Consider the following 18,807-nt stretch of genomic DNA (forward strand, 5'->3'; position numbering starts at 1 on the left):
TTCCAATTGGAAACGCTTTTTGAGCTTCACATCAACACTAAAAGTTGCAATACCAATAATTTTTTTTTTGGTACCACCTATTAATGTGAAAATAAAATTTACAAAACAAATCTTTATATAAATCCCAAGTTTTATTTCTCTTATTTTTTTAAGTGATGTGAGATATGGGTATATATAAATTCATAATCTATTTACAGCTTATTTCTAGACAATGTGAAATTGCTTACTCTTTCAACTAATAACATAAAATTAAAGACTACCCTTAATTTTTAAAAATTAAAGAAAATTTTATATAACATTAAATTCTAACAAAACAAAACATTATAAAATTTTGTACAAATATTATCGTTATAAAAAGAAGTTCAATAAAAAAATTGGTTCTTTCATTTTTAGTACTGATGTAGCTGAAAGCATTTCTAGTTGAAAGTATTTTTTGCAAATCACTTGACAATATTTTCACTTGGACTCGTTTTTTTGAATTTCACCTGAAAACGCTTCCAGCTGGAAGCATTTCGCAAAATCGGCCTATTCTTGTAATTCTTCCAAATAAGACATAATTTGGTAAATTTTAAAAAAATTCGGCATTTATTGATAATTTAGCCCCTTAAATTTGTCAAATATAACCCAATAAATACTAGAATTAAGTTTAAAATAATTTCATTATATGGGGCAAGAAAGCTTAATTTACTCCATACTTTTATATACCTTTCAAGTCAATTATTCTCAATTCAATGAATAGAACTATATAATTCAGAGAAAAAAATAAAAAACACTCGTAGTAGATAGTGAAGTCAACACAACAAAGACTTTAATCTCAATATTAATAAAACATTATAATACGTTGACAATTAAAACGTTGACAATTCTTTTAAACTTTAAAATTTAATAATAATAATAATTTAGCAAAAGTAGATTTATATTAACAATCTTGCAAGTAATAACCTCAATAACTCTATGTAAAAAAATTAGGCATATTGTCAAAGCCAAAAATATAATAAATGTCTCCAACATTCTTCCCTCACAAGAATAGAAGTAACTCAACATATGCATCACAAATAATGGCATATTATGCCCTTTATTCTTATTGCTTCAAAACTTCAACAAATGCATTATTAACATCAACTATAAACTTTGGCCTTAGATTTGATATAAACATAACTTCGGTATAGACGAGATTTTTATGTAGTTTAAAATTTAGAAATTTAATCTTAAGCAAATAATAATTATTAAATTTATTAAGTTTTGTTATATTAATTTATCAATTTATTATTTTCACATATTACTTACAGAAAGAAAGTTAATATATTAACGATTATCTTTTGCATCAAAATTAAAAATTTTAAATTCAAAAAATAGAGGCTAAAAATGATTTAATTGAAGAAAATGAACCAACTTTAAACATAGTATATCACTGATAACAAAATTTAACCACATAAACTAAAATTAATCAAAATAAAATAACTAAAATTTATCTAATTGAAGAATAAAAACGCAGAATTTGACCTAGGAAATTAACCTTTTTTAGTTTCTCTTTTCCTTTGAAAATAACATTTTAATTGAAGAAAAAGAGGAGAGACATTTTTTGCTACGTCAGCAACAATATCCGGTAGTGGATCACTAATAACAACTGAAACTGAACATCGTTCATTTCGTTGAACTCGATAAGCTCCTCTCCTCTCTCTTTTGCCACTCTATCCTCTCTTTTTTTTTTCTTTGAGCTTCTTTCTATGGATTCCAACTTAATCTTCTTGTCTCCAAAATTCCAAACCCCAAATTTCCTACCTTCTTACCCATTCTCCTCTTCCACTACCCGTCCTCTAATCAGCCGACAATTCCTTGGTTTCACTCACTCCCTCTGGCCTCCCGGAGGTGCTTCTTCTCTCCGAAGGAAACGCAAAAACTTGACCTTTCTGCGCCTCCAACCTCCCCGCTTTGTTTCCAGAGTTTCTATCGACTCCAATTTGGTTTTCGTTCTCATCGGTGTAACCGCTTTATCTGCTTTTTCTCTTGCTTTCTATAATCAATTTTTTAGAAAGAGTCAGACTTTAAAAAAGGTGAGTTTACTTAACTGATTGAATTGAAGTCTGGTTTAGCTAAAGTTCTGCTGAATTGGGGTAGCTGGTTTTCATTATTCAAGTGTTGGGACGTGGGATTATGGTTGTTTTGGAAAGAACTATCCGAGAAGGTTTGAAAATTTTGAGTTGTGAATGCACAGCTAAAAATGAGAAAGTTGGTTTAAACATTCAGAAGACGTTTTTGATCATAAATTTATATTCCTTGATGCTTATATTATAATTGTTGCAGAACTAACTTGGGTGCACAGTTTATGTCATGGTAATTCTGATGATTTTCCTTTCTATATTAGGATTCACTAAATTCTGAAATTTGGGTTGCCTTTGGATTTAGTTGAGTTTTTTTAGACGTGACTAACTTTTTCGATTATGATGCCCACGCACAGGTATCTGGTTCGTCACGTTCTGCCTTACGTCAACAACGACAAGGAAAAGATGTGGTGATCCAGACTGCTGACCATCAGATTTTGGAGGCGGGGGATCTTCAAAGGGATACTTTTGCAAAAGAAAATGGCGGTTTGACAGAGCACATGAAGGAAGTGAATGATGCTTCTGAAAGTAAAGAGGTGTTTTTGCAAGAAACTGCTGTGGTGAATGGTGATTCCACGTTGTCTAAGGCATCAGAGTCAAATGGTGCTGATTTTCTTGCATTTAATACTAATGATTCTGATGTTCTTGAAGAATCTGGAACTACTGTTCTACCTCTTCAACCTACTGTGCTGCTTGAATCAGGAGCAGGACAGCCACTTACCTTTGCAACACAAAGGTCAGGACTTCATTTGGAAGAACGAGTAAATGAATTTGAAGCTGATTACCCTAGACTAGCTGTGGAACCCAAGTCTAGTGCTTCTTCTGTTCTAGTAGAAGATGCTGTTGTCCTTGTCGGAGAAGATAAAGTTAGAAATTATGACATATTCAGAGAATCCGGCAGAGAAGAGCTTCACACCTTCTACGAGGCTGATCACTTGGTGGCAAAATCTTCATCAAACTTGACTCTAAGACCAGTGTCTTCTCATGTTCTCTCTTCAAATAGCAATAAGTTTTCTTCACTGAAGCTGAAGCCGAACAGTGAACTAAACAAAGATGCATTATCAGCAAAGAATTCTCTCCAAACAGCAGGTTATGCCAAAAAAAGACATCTGTCATTATGATCCCATTTTAATGTATGTTGTAGTTAGCATTAACATCTCTCTTTTCTTTATTTTGATCCATATTTCAGCAGTTAGTCCTGCTTTTTGGCTTCCCTGGTTACTAACATTGTTTAAAGGGCACTTCTTATCCAGATATGGTTGAAGGAAAAGTAACTCAGGCAAATTTCCAAGGGGGCTTTTCTCACAAAAGAAAAGACGTGGGAAGGGGTATGGAATCTCCAAGAGACAAGGGAAAAAAACACTTGATTCAGGAGAAGGATACAAAGTTGGCCCAGTTTCCCTTCCCAAATGGGGAGCTTGCTAATGACAATCTCCATCCCGAAGAGTATTTGAGTTATTACAATTGTTTACTAAGATGTGGAAGGTAACTTGCCATTGTCTTCATGTTCAGAAACCTTATTTGCTCCCTTTGTTAAAGACTAATTTAATATCATATCAAAAGCTTGTCTTTAAAATGAACTAGAACTTAAGCGAAATTCATCATTTTTACTATTAGAGATTGAGAGATTTTAATTTCATGATGGCAGCTCTTGAAACCTTCTTTTATGTTTATTTGCACCTCTTGACATCATCTTTGATTCATATTAGGTTAAGTGACTGTGTTGATTTGCTTGAAGATATGGAACAAAAAGGTTTACTGGATATGGATAAGGTAGGGCCAGTGATTAGATATATTTCTTTGATTTTTCCAGAGTAAGAAGGACTGGTATTAATGTTATTCTCTTATATGAGAGTATCAAATTCTTTGGTTTCAGGTTTATCATGCAAAGTTTTTCAAAATCTGCAGTAAGCAAAAGGCTGTAAAAGAAGCTTTCCGCTTCACAAAGCTGATTGCAAATCCAACATTGAGTACATTTAATATGCTGATGTCTGTATGTGGATGTTCTAAAGATTCAGAGGGTGAGTCCATTATGTTTGTCGAAGTGTTTGTTGCTTATAAACACTCAGTTTGCACAGGATACTTTTGTTCCAATATGCTTTGAATATCTAATTTGTCTTTGCAAAATTTAGGAGCCTTCCAAGTTTTACGGCTTGTCCAGGAAGCTGGGTTCCAAGCTGATTGTATACTATACACTACATTAATATCTACATGTGCCAAAAGTGGAAAGGTTGATACAATGTTTGAGGTATGGCAACTTCTTGTAACTTTTCTTGGTACTGACAGGACTTTTACTGTTTAGGTCTTGTTGCAACAGTTTGCATTCTCATTTTGCTTTCCCTCTCAAATTGATTTACATGTAACAAAAAGAAATTCATTGTATGATCTTTTTCTGTTTTGGAAATTTAAAATTGAAATTTCTGTACAAATAGCTTCCTTTTCTATATTTCTACATGTTTCTTGGAGTGCAAACTTCTAGAAATGGTATCTTCAAATTTCCATTGCATATCACATGATGACCAAATATAACTGATAAACATTTGATGCTTATTGGTTTTTAAATTACATTTACTAGTAACCTGATTTTTAATCTGACACTTAGGTGTTTCATGAGATGGTTAATTCTGGAGTGGAACCTAATGTGAATACATATGGAGCTCTGATTGATGGTTGTGCCAGAGCTGGGCAAGTGCCCAAGGCATTTGGTGCTTATGGAATAATGAGATCTAAGGTATTGTTATGAAAAAAGATTCTTTGCTCTTATTTATTTATAAGTTATTTTATCACATGTATATATTTTTTTGCACTGATTAAAGCAATATATGCAGTAGAATGTAAAGCCAGACCGGGTTGTATTCAATGCACTTATTACTGCATGTGGTCAATCTGGAGCAGTGGATCGTGCTTTTGATGTGTTGGCAGAAATGATGGCTGAAACACAGCCTATAGATCCTGATCACATAACTGTTGGTGCATTGATAAAGGCATGTTCAAATGCTGGTCAGGTGTGCATACTGATTCTCGTCATATTTTCTATTCTTTCCTTTATTTCTGTAATGATTGTCTCAGCATAATGTATTGCTTACAGGTTGAGCGGGCACGGGAAGTATATAAGATGATGCATAAATTCAACATTAGGGGCACTCCCGAAGTTTATACAATTGCCGTTAATTGTTGCAGCCAGACTGGAGAATGGGAGTTTGCTTGCGGTGTCTATAATGACATGAAAAAGAAAGGCATAGCTCCTGATGAGGTATGATGTGGTTTAAGGGAGAAAACAACAGCATAGTAAGAAAGAAGATGGAAGTCTATAAAACTTAGGGTTACAAAAAAACCTCTAGGTTTCTTTATTAACTTCAAAGATAATAATCAGGAAAGTTGTTTTTTGTAAGTCTGCTACAGTTATATATATAAATAGGCTTTCTTGCAAGCAAAGTTATTAAACTTTCTTGCAAATAAAGTTTTATTATTAATCCTAGACTTAACCCCCGAGAAATAATAATACTAGCTGTGTCTAATACTTAAAACTAAATATTATAAAATAAAATTTATCATAAAATTAAGCTCCTGAATCTTCTTGCTTCTCTTCCTTTTGTTTTCTCCTTCTTCCCTTTTGCCCTTTTTTTATCTTTTGGGTCCCCCCTCCTTGTGAAAATGGGAAATAGTGTTTAAGGTTGGGAGGGGAGTGTTTACTGTTGAAATACTCATTCTGGTCCTAGTTTTGAGTTTGCAAGTCTCTTGTTTGAGAGTTAAATCATGTATAGTCTTTCAAGTCTTGAGCTTTTCAAAATGCTTGTGACACATAAATGCAAATATGTCGCACTCCATAGGAATCAGCTTTCTCTCAAAGCCTCTTTATGTCCAGATTTAGTATTTCAGTTATAATTTAAACCAGATTTCGGTCTGCAAAACTGAGCTACAGAATGTAATTGGTCATCACTTACCTTTATGCATAAAGAAAATGATTGCAATGCCCTTGACTGTATTTGGCACATTCTTGTTCCAAGATAAACTAGCAGCTCCTATGACTAATGTTGTAAGACTTTTAAATGGTCTGACGTTCACTAAAATTTTGCATGTAGGTTGCCATGTCCTTGATTTCAGATCATTTGTGATTGTTGTTTTCTTTGGACATTAATTTTTGTTGTCAACTTTATCTTGATTGCACTCTTTCTTGTTTCTTTTGGTGATAATAAGTTTACTTTAATGCAGGTATTTATCAGTGCATTAATAGATGTCGCTGGGCATGCGGGAAAGCTGGATGCTGCTTTCGAATTGCTACAGGAAGCAAAGAATCATGGGATAAATAGTGGAATTGTGTCATATAGTTCATTAATGGGGGCCTGCAGCAATGTAAGTCCAGTTAGGCAGTCTTGTTTTGAAAGTTGATTTATCATATTACTGTATGCAATGTACTAATAAGTACATTATTAATGGATGCATTTTTGGACTTGCATGATGTTTAAGAGTTTTTTCCTGTTCCAAAATAGGCACTTGCTGAATCATTCGAATTTTGTATTTCTTAGCCCAGGCATGCACATGCTGCATGGGGTTTGTCATTGAAATTGACTTGCATGCAAAATTTTTAATGCCATCTATACTGTCATGACAATATTAGTTTTTTCTGATTTATTTCAGGCTAGAAACTGGCAAAAGGCGCTGGAGTTGTATGAGAATATAAAGGCTCTTAAACTGAAGTTAACAGTTTCTACGGTTAATGCTTTAATTACTTCCTTGTGTAAGACTATCTATTTCTTCTTCTTCTTCTTCTTCTTCTTCTTCTTCTTCTTCTTCTTCTTATTATTATTATTATTTGCTAGCGTACTTTACTATTCAATAGTCTGATTGCTTTTTGGATTCCAATGTGCTGTTTGGAAAATATAATTGCATTTCCTCGTCCTAGTTTTCCCTTAACTAGTTTTATGATAATGAAGAGATGCTTCCAGATGTGAAGAGTACATGAGCTGTCCAGCCTTTTAGGTTCATATATTACAGGCTTAAAAAGATGGTTGGAACTTTGGATTGATTATTATGTGTGATGACATGTTATCTGTAGGCGTATGTATCGAACTGACTCACCATCTTGATAACTTGATGAAATGCATCATTTTTATAGGATATTTGTGAGGTTGGACATGGCTTTATGTGGTCATGTTATATATGTTTGAGACTCAAATATTTTTGAAACACACTTGCAGATATCTTAAAATCTTATTCCAAGTGCTTTTCTGTTTTAAGATATCCTTAAGGCTGAAACAGAGCAAAAATGATGTAGAAGAATTTCTAGGATTAAACATAATGTTAGAATAAATTACTAGATGAGAGAAGGCAATTTCCATGGCCATCTAGCTGTGAAGGTTCCAATTTCTGTATCAATTGCTTAGATTATTGTGGACTTTTGGCTTTAAAGGTTTTGAACATTATATCCTGGAATGGAAGTCTGTAATGCTGAATTTTAATGAACCTTATAGTTTTAATTTAAAAAAAGAAGAATATGTGAGGAGTGGTGAAAGATGGGTATATACTTTTTGGTCTGTATGGAAAAATTTATATCCTTGTGGTGCAACATATATAATATGGGCACTCTGGTTTTGAGGTAATCCTTTATTTCTGTAACTGTGTACGATATGCCAATGACTTGATAGTTTTCATAACTAGATTATTTTGGTTCATGATTGATTTATTTATTGGTTGTGGGGCTTTTCTCTCTTTGAAACAAATAAGTTGTTAAATTGTATTAGAGGTCAATGAAACTATCTAACCAAGTATAGGGTAAGTGAGTTTTTTAAATTAATAAATAGTGTATATATTATTTTATGCTCTTTTTCTTAAAAGATGAATCTCATTTAACCCTTTAAAGGGTTAGGTTAAAGGCTCGGGGCACTGATAATCTTAAATTATGATATAAACATGCTTTATCTAAACATAATAACTATTAATGATATTGGAGTACAGAATGATACTGTTAGTCTTATATACAGGTGAAGCAAATCAACTGCCTAAGGCCATGGAAGTTTTGTCAGAGATGGAGGAGTCAGGATTGAGCCCAAATACTATCACATACTCCATACTTTTGGTGGCAAGTGAAAGGTAAGTGCACATTGGAGTCTGGTAATATTGATGACACATCAACTATATATGTATGCTTTCATCCTACAACCTCTTAAGTTTAGTGCATTAACTCCTGTTTTCTTTGGTCACTTGTCCTTAACAGAAATGACGATCTTGAAGTAGGCCTCATGCTCCTCTCTAAGGCAAGAGATGATGGGATTGCACCTAACCTTGTTACGTCCAGATGCATAATTGGTAAGCTTAAACTCTGTGCTGCAATAGTTCTATGATATTACTGTGCTAATTTTTGTATGATGTGCAAATGTACACAATTGCTAGCAAGTAATATAGTAGTGAATACTAGAGGTATTGTCTCCACAGGTACTGATTTTAAAATATAAATTGCAAAATTAACAAATGACACTTGGAAAGGAAAATCAAATTTGATTAAAAACATAAAAAATTTCAAGGCAATTTAAGAACAGTAACACAAATTGAAAATGATGAAATGATAGGATAGAATAATTAATTCCCCCTAATATGCAACTATTGGAAACGATGCTGCAGTGATGCTATGGCAATATGACAATTTGTTAATCCAGAATCCAACAGTTGATAGGTTTCTCTCGAAATCACTATGTCTCGATCCATATATCTATGCTAATTTAATGTCAATAATATATTTTCAACCACCATTCTTACAAGATTATGCAATGTAACAATATATGTCTATATCATTACAAATTTAAAATCAAAGAAATTAAACATGCACCATTCAAATTTTAAGTCCATTAATTACAGTCTTTTCTGAATTAGTAATAAACTCAACTACCCACTAATGTTGATCAGGCAATAGCTAGCATTAAACATGAAGAACATTTGAATGGATAAACCTCATATTGCATTAAACATCCCTATCAAAGTACCAATAATCTCATATTAAGGTTCCATAATTATCCTAGTTAAATAACTTTTAGCCCATAAATATCAAATTAAAAACAATTAAAATAAATCCAGCCATGGCTCAAGATACAAATAAGAAAAAAACAAAATATAAAGTGAATAATAAAGAGATTTCAAGTCAAATAATGTGATTCCCCTCAATTGGTTCGTCTCTTTCTTCCTCTTCTTATTTTCTTCTTTTCTAGCTTCTATTCTTCTAAAAATGGGTGTTCTCAGCTTGTACCAAGCTGCTCTTTTTTTTTTTGTTCTGAAATGAGGTATTTATATCCCCAAAAGCTGGTAGGAGGTAGGTCACCTCCCCTTGGATCTTTTCCTCCTTTACCTTTTCTATTCTTTTGTTTTGTTCTCTTGAGAGTACTTGGGCCACTCAAATTTTACAATGCCTAATTTTTTCTAACTCTCAGTCATCATTAGCTATTAAGTAAGAAATGGGTTAAGTCCAAGAGTTGATGTGGTGTTCTTTAAATGTGGGATCTCCAATCTGTTCTCGTCAGACTTGATGCCACGGCTTTGCTACAGCATTGGTGTTTTAGATGTTAAAATTTAACATTTCTTTTCTCCACATTTTCAATGTTCTACTAGCCACCTTAAAGGACAAAAATTCACATTTTCAGTATCTCATTTGGCAGAAATACATTATTAAAATAAAAACTTCAAAAATTAACTATTTAACATAAACATAATTAAAATAACTACAAAAACACTTTAAACCACTATTATCTTGGTTGAAGTATAAGCTTAAAAGTAATAAAACAACTTTATATCCTAAAGTTATCACACACCAAATTTAATTAATTACTCGTCCTGAGTGATGACACTATCTAACCTAGGAGACATGAGCCAAACAACAAATGACATAAGAAACACACAAAGACTCAAAAACAAAACAAACAAGACTAGCTAATTAGAATTAACTCTCCAAATGGTCATGCAATAGTGATTTTTTCAAATGTCTAACTCATGTGCACTTATAAGCCGAATTCCTTAAGTATTAAAATGTTAACAAAGTCATGATTTGAATGCTTTCCCTGTGAGTGTGTGAATTGTTCTCAATCAATCTCTATTTTCTGAATTAACCTAAGCAACAATCCTGAGGTTAAGTTTATGTTTTCATAAGTTGAACTCAATAACCCCTCTCCATTGATGTAGTTGGCATAGTGATCTAGATCAATAGGTCTTCACATGGTTGCAATGTGGCTAGGTTCAATGTATGGATTAAACTAAAAATTTATAGGCTAAAAACCTTAAAACTTAGCTTGCCATGGACCTAATGAATAATAATGCATTAACCCTTTACAAATGGAGATATCCCTCAAAGTTATCCAAATTTAGTTTTTCAATTTTCTCAATTACAACTATATGCTCATCAGTAACATTACAATACAAACTATACACAAATTTTTTTAATAATTGAAGATATTTAAAAATTAGTCATGGCTGAGATAAATTTGAGCATACAATTGCATATGATTTAACATTAGGAACATTTAATGAGAAAAAGATACCCCTCTAAATTCCCCCAAACTTTAGCAAGATAATGTCCAAGACAAACTAAGTCTAAGATTTGGTAGAAAATAAAGAGAAATACTAAAAAAGAAAATAGTTACTTAATGTATGGTTAAGTCAATAAAAATAGACCATTAAGCTCAAATTGGGTTTCTAGGGATAATAATCAACAAGGTATATTTGAAAAGGCTCAAACGGTCCAACAAAATTGCTTAAATCCTCTCTAAATCGCTAAGCCTTATAGGATTTTGCCTCAAGGGAATTATCAAGCTAATTCTAAAAACTTAAACCTTCATGCATACTTAGATCTTTCTAAGCAATTAAAATTTCATGGTTAAACTCACACCACAATTCAGTTAAGATCAAAAACTTTAAGTACTAAAGGCTCACTCATACACAAGAGTTATCATTATTATGCAAAAAAAAAATTTCTTCATTGAGCTCTCTTACTGAACAAAAACCAAAGTAAAAAGTTGATTCCATTACAACCTAGACTCCATGTAAACACTATAATCTTAAAATAACATCCTATAACATAAGAAAATAAGATAAATTAAAACATAAACAACTTAAACATACTGCCCCCTAACTTAAAGGAAAGCTATGTTCTCATTGCTACACAAATAAAAAATAGCAAAAGAAATATTAACAAAAACAGCCAACCAATACTCAGTAAAAACAACGAAAGAATTACAAATAACGAAAGAGAAAAAAGAAAAATCCCTCAACTTTTACTGATGACTGTCACCGTCGGTGTTGGTGTCGGGCCCTTCCTACTCTTCGCTAGTAGTAGGGTTCCATGGTTCAATTATATGCTCCGGAAAGTGAGGTAAGAAATCAAAAGGCCTGTGGAAAGCTTTGTCAAAGTCACGACATATAGAATCATCACGGACTTTAGCATATGCCCAATAAGCTTCTTCTTGTCGCTACATCATGTTCATTAGTGAGGCATGAATTGTTGGAGTGGCACTGCTAGATGCAAGGTTATGTGTCATTGGATTGTTCGCTGCTGGTTTGATAGATGGCCCTAATCGTGGAGGTTGAGATTCTTCTCCTAGAACTTTCTCAATATCAACTGAAGTGATGCGGCCTTTTGTATAATGCTCCTTGGTGGACATTCACATAGGTATACTAACTTTTTTACAAAGCTTAGTGATAAGAGAGGGAAAGAAGGCACACCGCACACGCTTAACAGAACAATCCCGAATCTCCTTGACAATAAGTTTGCTGATATTAATAGAGCACTCCATCAAAATAGCATAGAGGAGGAACATGCACTCCATCGAGATGGTGGAACCATGTGAGCTTGGCATAAGACTGAACCGCAAGAAGTAGCACCACACTTTTGCAACTGGAATCAGAAATTCCCGTTGACATGAATGACTGCCATGCAGAGAAATCATCCATTGAGTCTTAGGAATAGTGAACGCATGCAACACTTCTTGGAGTAATTCCCACTCAACATCCTGAAGCATAGCTGAATAGCCATCATCTTCAATGTTAGGTAACTCAAAGAGTGCATTAATGGTTTCAGACATTAAAGTTACTGAAGAATCCGACACAATGACTTCGGTGGAGGTGGTCGGTGTAAGATTAGCATAGAATTCGTTGACTACCTCGACATCAGGGGATTGTCGAATATCACAGAGGCGCTGCCACTGAAATTCATCAATCGATTTTCGCACGTATGGAGGCACTACATTGGCATTGGTGCTAGAAAAAATGAACCCCTTATCTGTAACATGGGTTGATACTTGAAGATTTTGTGAAAGAGTTCCCTAGCTGCATTAGTGTGAAATGTTCAAAAGCTATCAACATGGTCGACAACACCCTTCCTTGTGCGAGGCATTTCTCGTAACTACTAAAATTTGCAAAAATATTTTCTGGACAGTAGCCAATGGATACCAACAATCTAACTTGAAAGTCAACCCTAAAATTCGACAAAAATCTCAAATGCTACTGGAGATACCCGAATGCACTAGTGAACAATTCAACAATTATACCCAAATCAATGCAAGTAAAATACCCATATCGATATTTCTTTAACCATGTACTGAATTTGAAGAAGCCACGAAGGAGAATCACAAGTATTACCGATGTGAAATTGGAGAGATGTGGTTGTGTAGCGCGACATTGTTGACACTAGGTCCTGGGCAAAATTAGGTGCGGTTCCTAAGTAGAGTGCATGATTATGGATTGCAGAGATGCAACTGTGATAAACGGGGTTGAGAATGGTTAAGTGGCCTGAAAAATTGAATTTAGGGATTTGAAACCCCTTTATGTAACCTTGTGTAAAACACGCCATTCATTGTTGTTTCAAAGTAAGTGCCCCAACCTTGAGTTATCTCTATTGCAGCAGCATTTTGCCAGCATTACCATTCAGCCCTCTACCTTGTTCTATCATTTCATTCCTCAGCCCCTGTTGCACCACTACAATAAAGATAAACATGATCAAATCCATAGACACTAGTAGTGAAGAGTAGAATGAAAAGAAGCACACCACATAAAACACACATTATGATATTTATATATGTATATATATACTTTTCGGCTGCTCAAAAAAATTAGTTCTAAACACAACAATCTCTCAACATGGAAATGTCAAGAATCGAGTAAAGTGAGAAAGGTCTTATTTCTCTCAACCTCACCACCCTAATAATGCTTCAATCTTTGTCTGTTAACCTTGAATGCACCTTCTTTATTATCACGCAACTCAACCACTCTGTCCGAAAACACCTTGATAACAGTGAATGTCCCTGACCATCAAGACTTGAGTTTCCCGGGGAATAGCCTTCAGTCTAGAATTGAACAATAGAACTTGTTGTGCTTCCTCAAATACCCGAGATTGGATGTGCTTGTCATGTCATTTTTTTTGTCTCTTCTTTATATATCTTAGCATTCTCATAGGAGAACATTCTCATCTCCTCTAGTTCATCAAGTTACAGCATTTGCTTCTCTCCAACAAGTTTCAATCGAGATTAAGTTGCTGGAGAGCCCAATAAGCTCTATCCTCAAGCTCCACCGGAGGTGACATGTTTTCCTGAACACTAAACGATAGGGGGACATGCCCAAGGGGGTTTTAAATGTTGTTCGATAGGCCCAAAAAACATCACCTAACCTTTTGGACAAATCTTGCAGTTTGGATGCACCACCTTCTCTTGAATACCCTTTATTTCTCTATTAGACAACTCTGCTTGCCCATTGGTTTGAGGATGACAAGGAGTAGCTACCTTGTGTTTCACAATATATTTTTCCAATAACTCGGTCAGCAACATATTTACAAAACAAGTCCCCTAATCACTTACGATAACCCTCAGAGTTCCAAAATGTGTGAACACATGCTTGTGCAAGAAAGGCATGACCACTTTAGAATCATTTGTCGGATAAGCAGCGACCTTCACCCATCTAGAAACATAATTGACAACCACCAAAATAAACAAATTACTAGAAGACGGAGGTCCAAGTGTACACAATTGCTAACAAGTAATATCTTAGTGAATACTAGAGGTAATTTTGTAGTGAATACTAGAGGTATCATCTCCATGGAAACTGATTTTAAAACATAAATTGCAAAATTATCTAATGACACTTGGAAAGGAAAATCAAATTTGGTTAAAAATATAAAAATATTCAAGGCAATTTAGGAAGAGTAACACAAATTGACAATGATAAAATGATAAGCTAGAATAATTAATTCCCCATAATATGCAACTAATGATAATGCTGCTGCAGTGATGCTATGGCAATATGACAATTTATTAATCCAGAATCCAACAGCTTATAAGTTTCTCTCGAAATCATTATGCTTCAATCCTTTAATTGAACCAACATATTTCTATGTTAATTTAACGTCAATAAAATATTTTCAACCACCATTCTTACAAGATTATGCAATGTAAAAATATATGTCTATATCATTACAAATTAAACTTGCACCATTCAAATTGTAAGTCCATTAATTACAATCTTTTCAGAATTAATAATAAATTCAATTATCCACTAATGTTGATCAGAAAATAGCGAGCAATAAACATGAACATTTGAATGGATAAACCTCATATTGCATTAAAACATCCCTAGCAAAGTACTAGTAATCTCATATTAAGGTTCCATTATTATCCTAGCTAAATAATGTTTAGCCCATAAATATCAAATTAAAAACAATTAAAAGGCTCAAGATACAAATAAGAAAAAAACAAAATATAAAGTGAATAGTAAAGAGATTTCAAGTCAAATAATGTGATTCCCCTTGATTGGTTCGTCTCTTTCTTCCTCTTCTTATCTTCTTCTTTTCTAGCTTCTATTCTTCTAAAAATGGGTGTTCTAGGCTTGTACCAAGCTGCTCTTTTTCTTTTTGTTCTGAAATGAGTTATTTATATCCCCAAAATATGGTAGGAGCTAGGTCACCTCCCCTTGGATCGCTTCCTCTACCTTTTCTATTCTTTTGTTTTGTTCTCTTGAGAGTACTTGGGCCATTCAAATTTTACAATGCCTAATTTTTTCTAACTCTCAGTCATCATTAGCTATTGACTAAGAAATGGGTTAAGTCCAAGAGTTGATGTGGTGTTCTTTAAATGTGGGATCTCCAATCTGTTCCTGTCAGACTTGATGCCACAGCTTTGCTACAACATTGGAGTTTTAGATGTTAAAATTTAACATTTTCTTTTCTCCACATTTTCGATGTTCTACTAGCCACCTTAAAAGACAAAACATTCACATTTTCGGTATCTCACCCGGAAGAAATACATTATTAAAATGAAAGCTTTAAAAATAAACTATTTAACATAAATATAATCAAAATAACTACAAAAACACTCTAAACCACTCTTATCTTGATTGAAATATAAGCTTAAAAGTAATAAAATAACTTTATGTCCTAGAGTTATCAATTACCTTCCATATGACTCTTACCTCACTATTATGCTTTCCAATACAAGTAGGTCTTATGCTCTTTTTCCTCTCCATCCCCTTAAGATTAATTTGACTGTCTCCTATAGTAAGTTCATCTTTTGGGACTAATACAATCTGGTGGTTTTAAGTTATGAAAAAAAATATCTTTACCATTCAAATACTGGATTTTAGCTTCATGTCCGTGCCATATTATTTGAAAAAGAATTGATTTTATAGATGTTTATGCTTTTTGTATTTGAAGATAATTTTATAATGAATACACAGGCACAAGCACATGCGCACACAGTCTTCAATGACCTTATAATAACCCTTAAAATATTTCTCTTTGTAGGCATGTGCTTGCGAAGGTTTGTGAAAGCTTGTGCGGTTGGTGAGCCTGTTCTGTCTTTTAATTCAGGACGACCACATATTGAAAACAAATGGTACATGATTCCTTTGACAAGTGAAAGGATTTGTTAATTGAACCCGTCGTGATTGATCTTAATAGAGATTCTGAAGAATTGCCAATTTTTTTTCTTTGTTTGGGAAGGGTTGTAATCATTCCCCTTATCATACATTTAAGGGGATACTATACTTCCTACTTTGGTTGTGTTAGCTTTGAGTTATTTTGTAAGTGATACCTGAATGGTGGAGTTGGGCTAATTTTCCAACTTCATGCTCAATAAGTAAAAAAATTGTTTTGATTGAAAGAGACTGATTTCCACTTTCTATATTTACTGGAAAGCTACTAAAAATTTTGGTGATAACTAAAGTTGGTTTCTCACTTGTTTTTTAGGACGTCAGTAGCCCTGACAGTCTACCGTGAAACTATTGATGCTGGTACAGTACCAACCATGGAAGTTGTTTCAAAAATTTTAGGATGTTTGCAGCTCCCTCGTGATGATTCTTTGAGAAGTAGACTTGTTGAGAACCTTGAAGTTATTGCTGATCCATCAAGGAGCTCTAGCCTTGGTTCATTGATAGATGGATTTGGTGAATATGATCCTCGTTCTTTTTCGTTACTTGAGGTAAATAATGCTCAAACTGTAATTCCCCTGTTCTTTATGCTCAATATTTGGAAATTGTGTTATCCAATGCTTTGTATTACCCTTTTTGTAGGAGGCTGCTTCTTTTGGGATTGTTCCATGTGTATCCTTCAAAGAAAGTCCTATTGTCGTAGATGCAAGAGAGTTGCAAATTAATACAGCGGAGGTATGTGAATCTCTCTCCTATGATGCAATGTTATAAAAAATTCCGCGTCATTAAGAAGTTTATCTTTAACTACATTGAGGCTAACTGCTTCCTTTTGAGAGTGCACTGGCAATTGGAAGCATTTTCCTGTAGTTCATTGAGAATATGAATGCTTGAACTGCTTGGTCTTTATAATTTCCTTTGGTGGTGTATATAGAATTTTGACTTCATAACAACTTGAATTTGATTAACCTAAGACAGTTTCTGTTTTCCTCCCCTTCCTTGCTTATTTTCTCTCTCTTGAATTTAATCATTTTTGTTCCAAATTCCCACATGGTATGTTACCATATAATCAAAAAGATGTATTTATTAGTTGCAATGTACAAAAACATGAATAAAATGTGAAAATTTTGTAAAGCTCAACAATTTTTATATCATTTTTGGTTAATTTGAGCAAAGTACATTATGCTCTAGTTAAGAATCTAATATTACTAATTCTTGAGGACAATTTGGTCAGGTTTATCTCTTAACTATACTGAAAGGACTCAAGCATCGGCTTGCTGCTGGTAATATGATCTCCTTTCCTTTTCTTTTATCGTATACTCTGGGATTTGCCTTGCCTGAAATAAATCCCTAGTTCATGAGGTTGCCGGAACTCTGAGTCTTTTAGTAGAAGACTGTTAAGTGTTAATATACATGTCTGTTTTAAGATTAGGATGGATTGTTACTTGTGATACTGATAATCAAATGACAGAACAACCTATTTAATTGGATAATGTTTGTATGTAATAGGATTAATTGCATAGTTGCATTACTAACTTTTGTTGGTATTCTTGGTACACTGATCTTTGTGTAGGTGCAAAATTACCTAGCATATCCATCTTATTGCCCTTGGAGAAGGCACAAATCTTGACATCTGGAGGAGAGAAATCAATTAATGTTGCCGGAAGGTTAGAGGATCTTTTACTTGAATAAACCCTCACACACTCGTACCACATCCCCCAAGCATTTAATAGGAGGCATTACTATAATCAGCGGTAGACATGTTTAGTACTTTATCATTTGTTAATAATTTAGCGGTTTAGAAATAGATTTTGGTTAAAATTAAAGAACACAAAAGAATTTCCCAACAGAACAAAAGATATAGACCATTTAATAGTTTTTTTTGCAGCAGAAATTAAGGTTATCAGTATATTTCATGCGATGAGAATATATTTGGAAAAATCTCTCTTATTTAGTCAATTTTGGTTCATGAATGAATGGTGATTTCTTATGTCAATTAATTTTGTTGGACAGGATGGGCCAGGCAATTGCAGCGCTATTGAGAAGGATTAAACTACCATACCAAGGGAATGAATCCTATGGAAAAATCAGAATCAATGGCCTTGCACTAAGAAAATGGTTTCAACCAAAACTCGCTTCTCCGTTCACTGGAAAACCAGGTGAGTGGAACGCTTCCCAATTGCGACTGGGAAAAGGAATCTCGCACCAGCAACGCAACATTCGAACTGGCAATCTGTCTTTGCATTAAGAGTAGAATCTTCAGAACTGATGCCCTTTTAGCAATTTAATCAAGGACTTCTACTTCATGCCCCTGAATTTCTTCTGCTTGCTACTTTGGAATTCAAGAGTCAGAAAGCTCTCTTCTTCCACTAACTAGAATAGCTGAGTAGTGGATGGGAAGAAATATAGAGAATTTGATCTCAGTCATTTTGTGTAAAGAGGATGGTAGGTGGGGTTGTATTTTAATTTCCTTTTCTTGAAGCATAACAAATGATTGGGTGATAAATGCTAGTTGATTCTGAGCGAGCCTTCTCTGTCTATACTGATTTTTGGTTCATAAGAATCTGTACGAGGGTTATTACATTAGGTTATGTATGGCATCGTATACTACTTAATACTCTACAACATATAATGGGGAAAAACAGAAAAGCAAAAGGGTGAATATATTTTGAGTAAGTGTGCCCCAATAATAATAGAGATAAAATAAACATTTAGTTCTTGAACTTGATAAATTTTTGAGTAAGTGATTTTTGAGTAAGTGCGCCCTAATCAAAAGGGTGAATATATCGTTGAATTTCTTTTGACATCCACCTTAAAACTT

At 33.8% G+C, this 18,807-nt stretch overlaps 1 protein-coding gene across 3 annotated transcripts; it reads left to right on the forward strand.

Annotated features, from left to right (window-relative positions):
• The first annotated feature begins 1,569 nt into the window (after positions 1-1,569).
• Positions 1,570-18,510, forward strand: LOC107893900 (pentatricopeptide repeat-containing protein MRL1, chloroplastic). 3 transcript variants are annotated; one of them, XM_016819044.2, is made up of 20 exons: positions 1,644-2,054; positions 2,459-2,705; positions 2,805-3,191; positions 3,356-3,587; positions 3,812-3,875; positions 3,979-4,123; positions 4,235-4,350; positions 4,705-4,833; positions 4,934-5,107; positions 5,191-5,355; positions 6,315-6,455; positions 6,741-6,840; positions 8,084-8,192; positions 8,317-8,408; positions 15,865-15,955; positions 16,309-16,540; positions 16,632-16,724; positions 17,221-17,269; positions 17,560-17,653; positions 18,000-18,510. In XM_016819044.2, exons 1-20 carry the CDS (start codon positions 1,728-1,730, stop codon positions 18,232-18,234), a joined length of 3,222 nt encoding a protein of 1,073 aa, XP_016674533.1. In that variant the 5' UTR covers positions 1,644-1,727; the 3' UTR covers positions 18,235-18,510. The 3 variants fall into 3 exon arrangements, with proteins under 3 accessions (XP_016674532.1, XP_016674533.1, XP_040942081.1); XM_016819043.2 differs by having other exon boundaries at positions 1,570-2,054; positions 2,459-3,191; XM_041086147.1 differs by lacking the exon at positions 1,644-2,054 and adding an exon at positions 2,102-2,334 and having other exon boundaries at positions 2,459-3,191.
• The last annotated feature ends 297 nt before the right edge of the window (positions 18,511-18,807 follow it).

This window comes from Gossypium hirsutum, chromosome A13, assembly GCF_007990345.1.
Source record: "Gossypium hirsutum isolate 1008001.06 chromosome A13, Gossypium_hirsutum_v2.1, whole genome shotgun sequence".
Classification (NCBI taxonomy): Eukaryota; Viridiplantae; Streptophyta; class Magnoliopsida; order Malvales; family Malvaceae; genus Gossypium; species Gossypium hirsutum.

Coding starts and splice junctions, on each gene's coding strand:
- LOC107893900 (XM_016819043.2), top strand. CDS start 1,728: ATGGATTCCAACTTAATCTTCTTGTCTCCAAAATTCCAAACCCCAAAT. Junction 3,192..3,355: donor GAATTCTCTCCAAACAGCAG/GTTATGCCAAAA, acceptor CTTCTTATCCAG/ATATGGTTGAAGGAAAAGTA. Junction 17,654..17,999: donor TCAATTAATGTTGCCGGAAG/GTTAGAGGATCT, acceptor TTTGTTGGACAG/GATGGGCCAGGCAATTGCAG.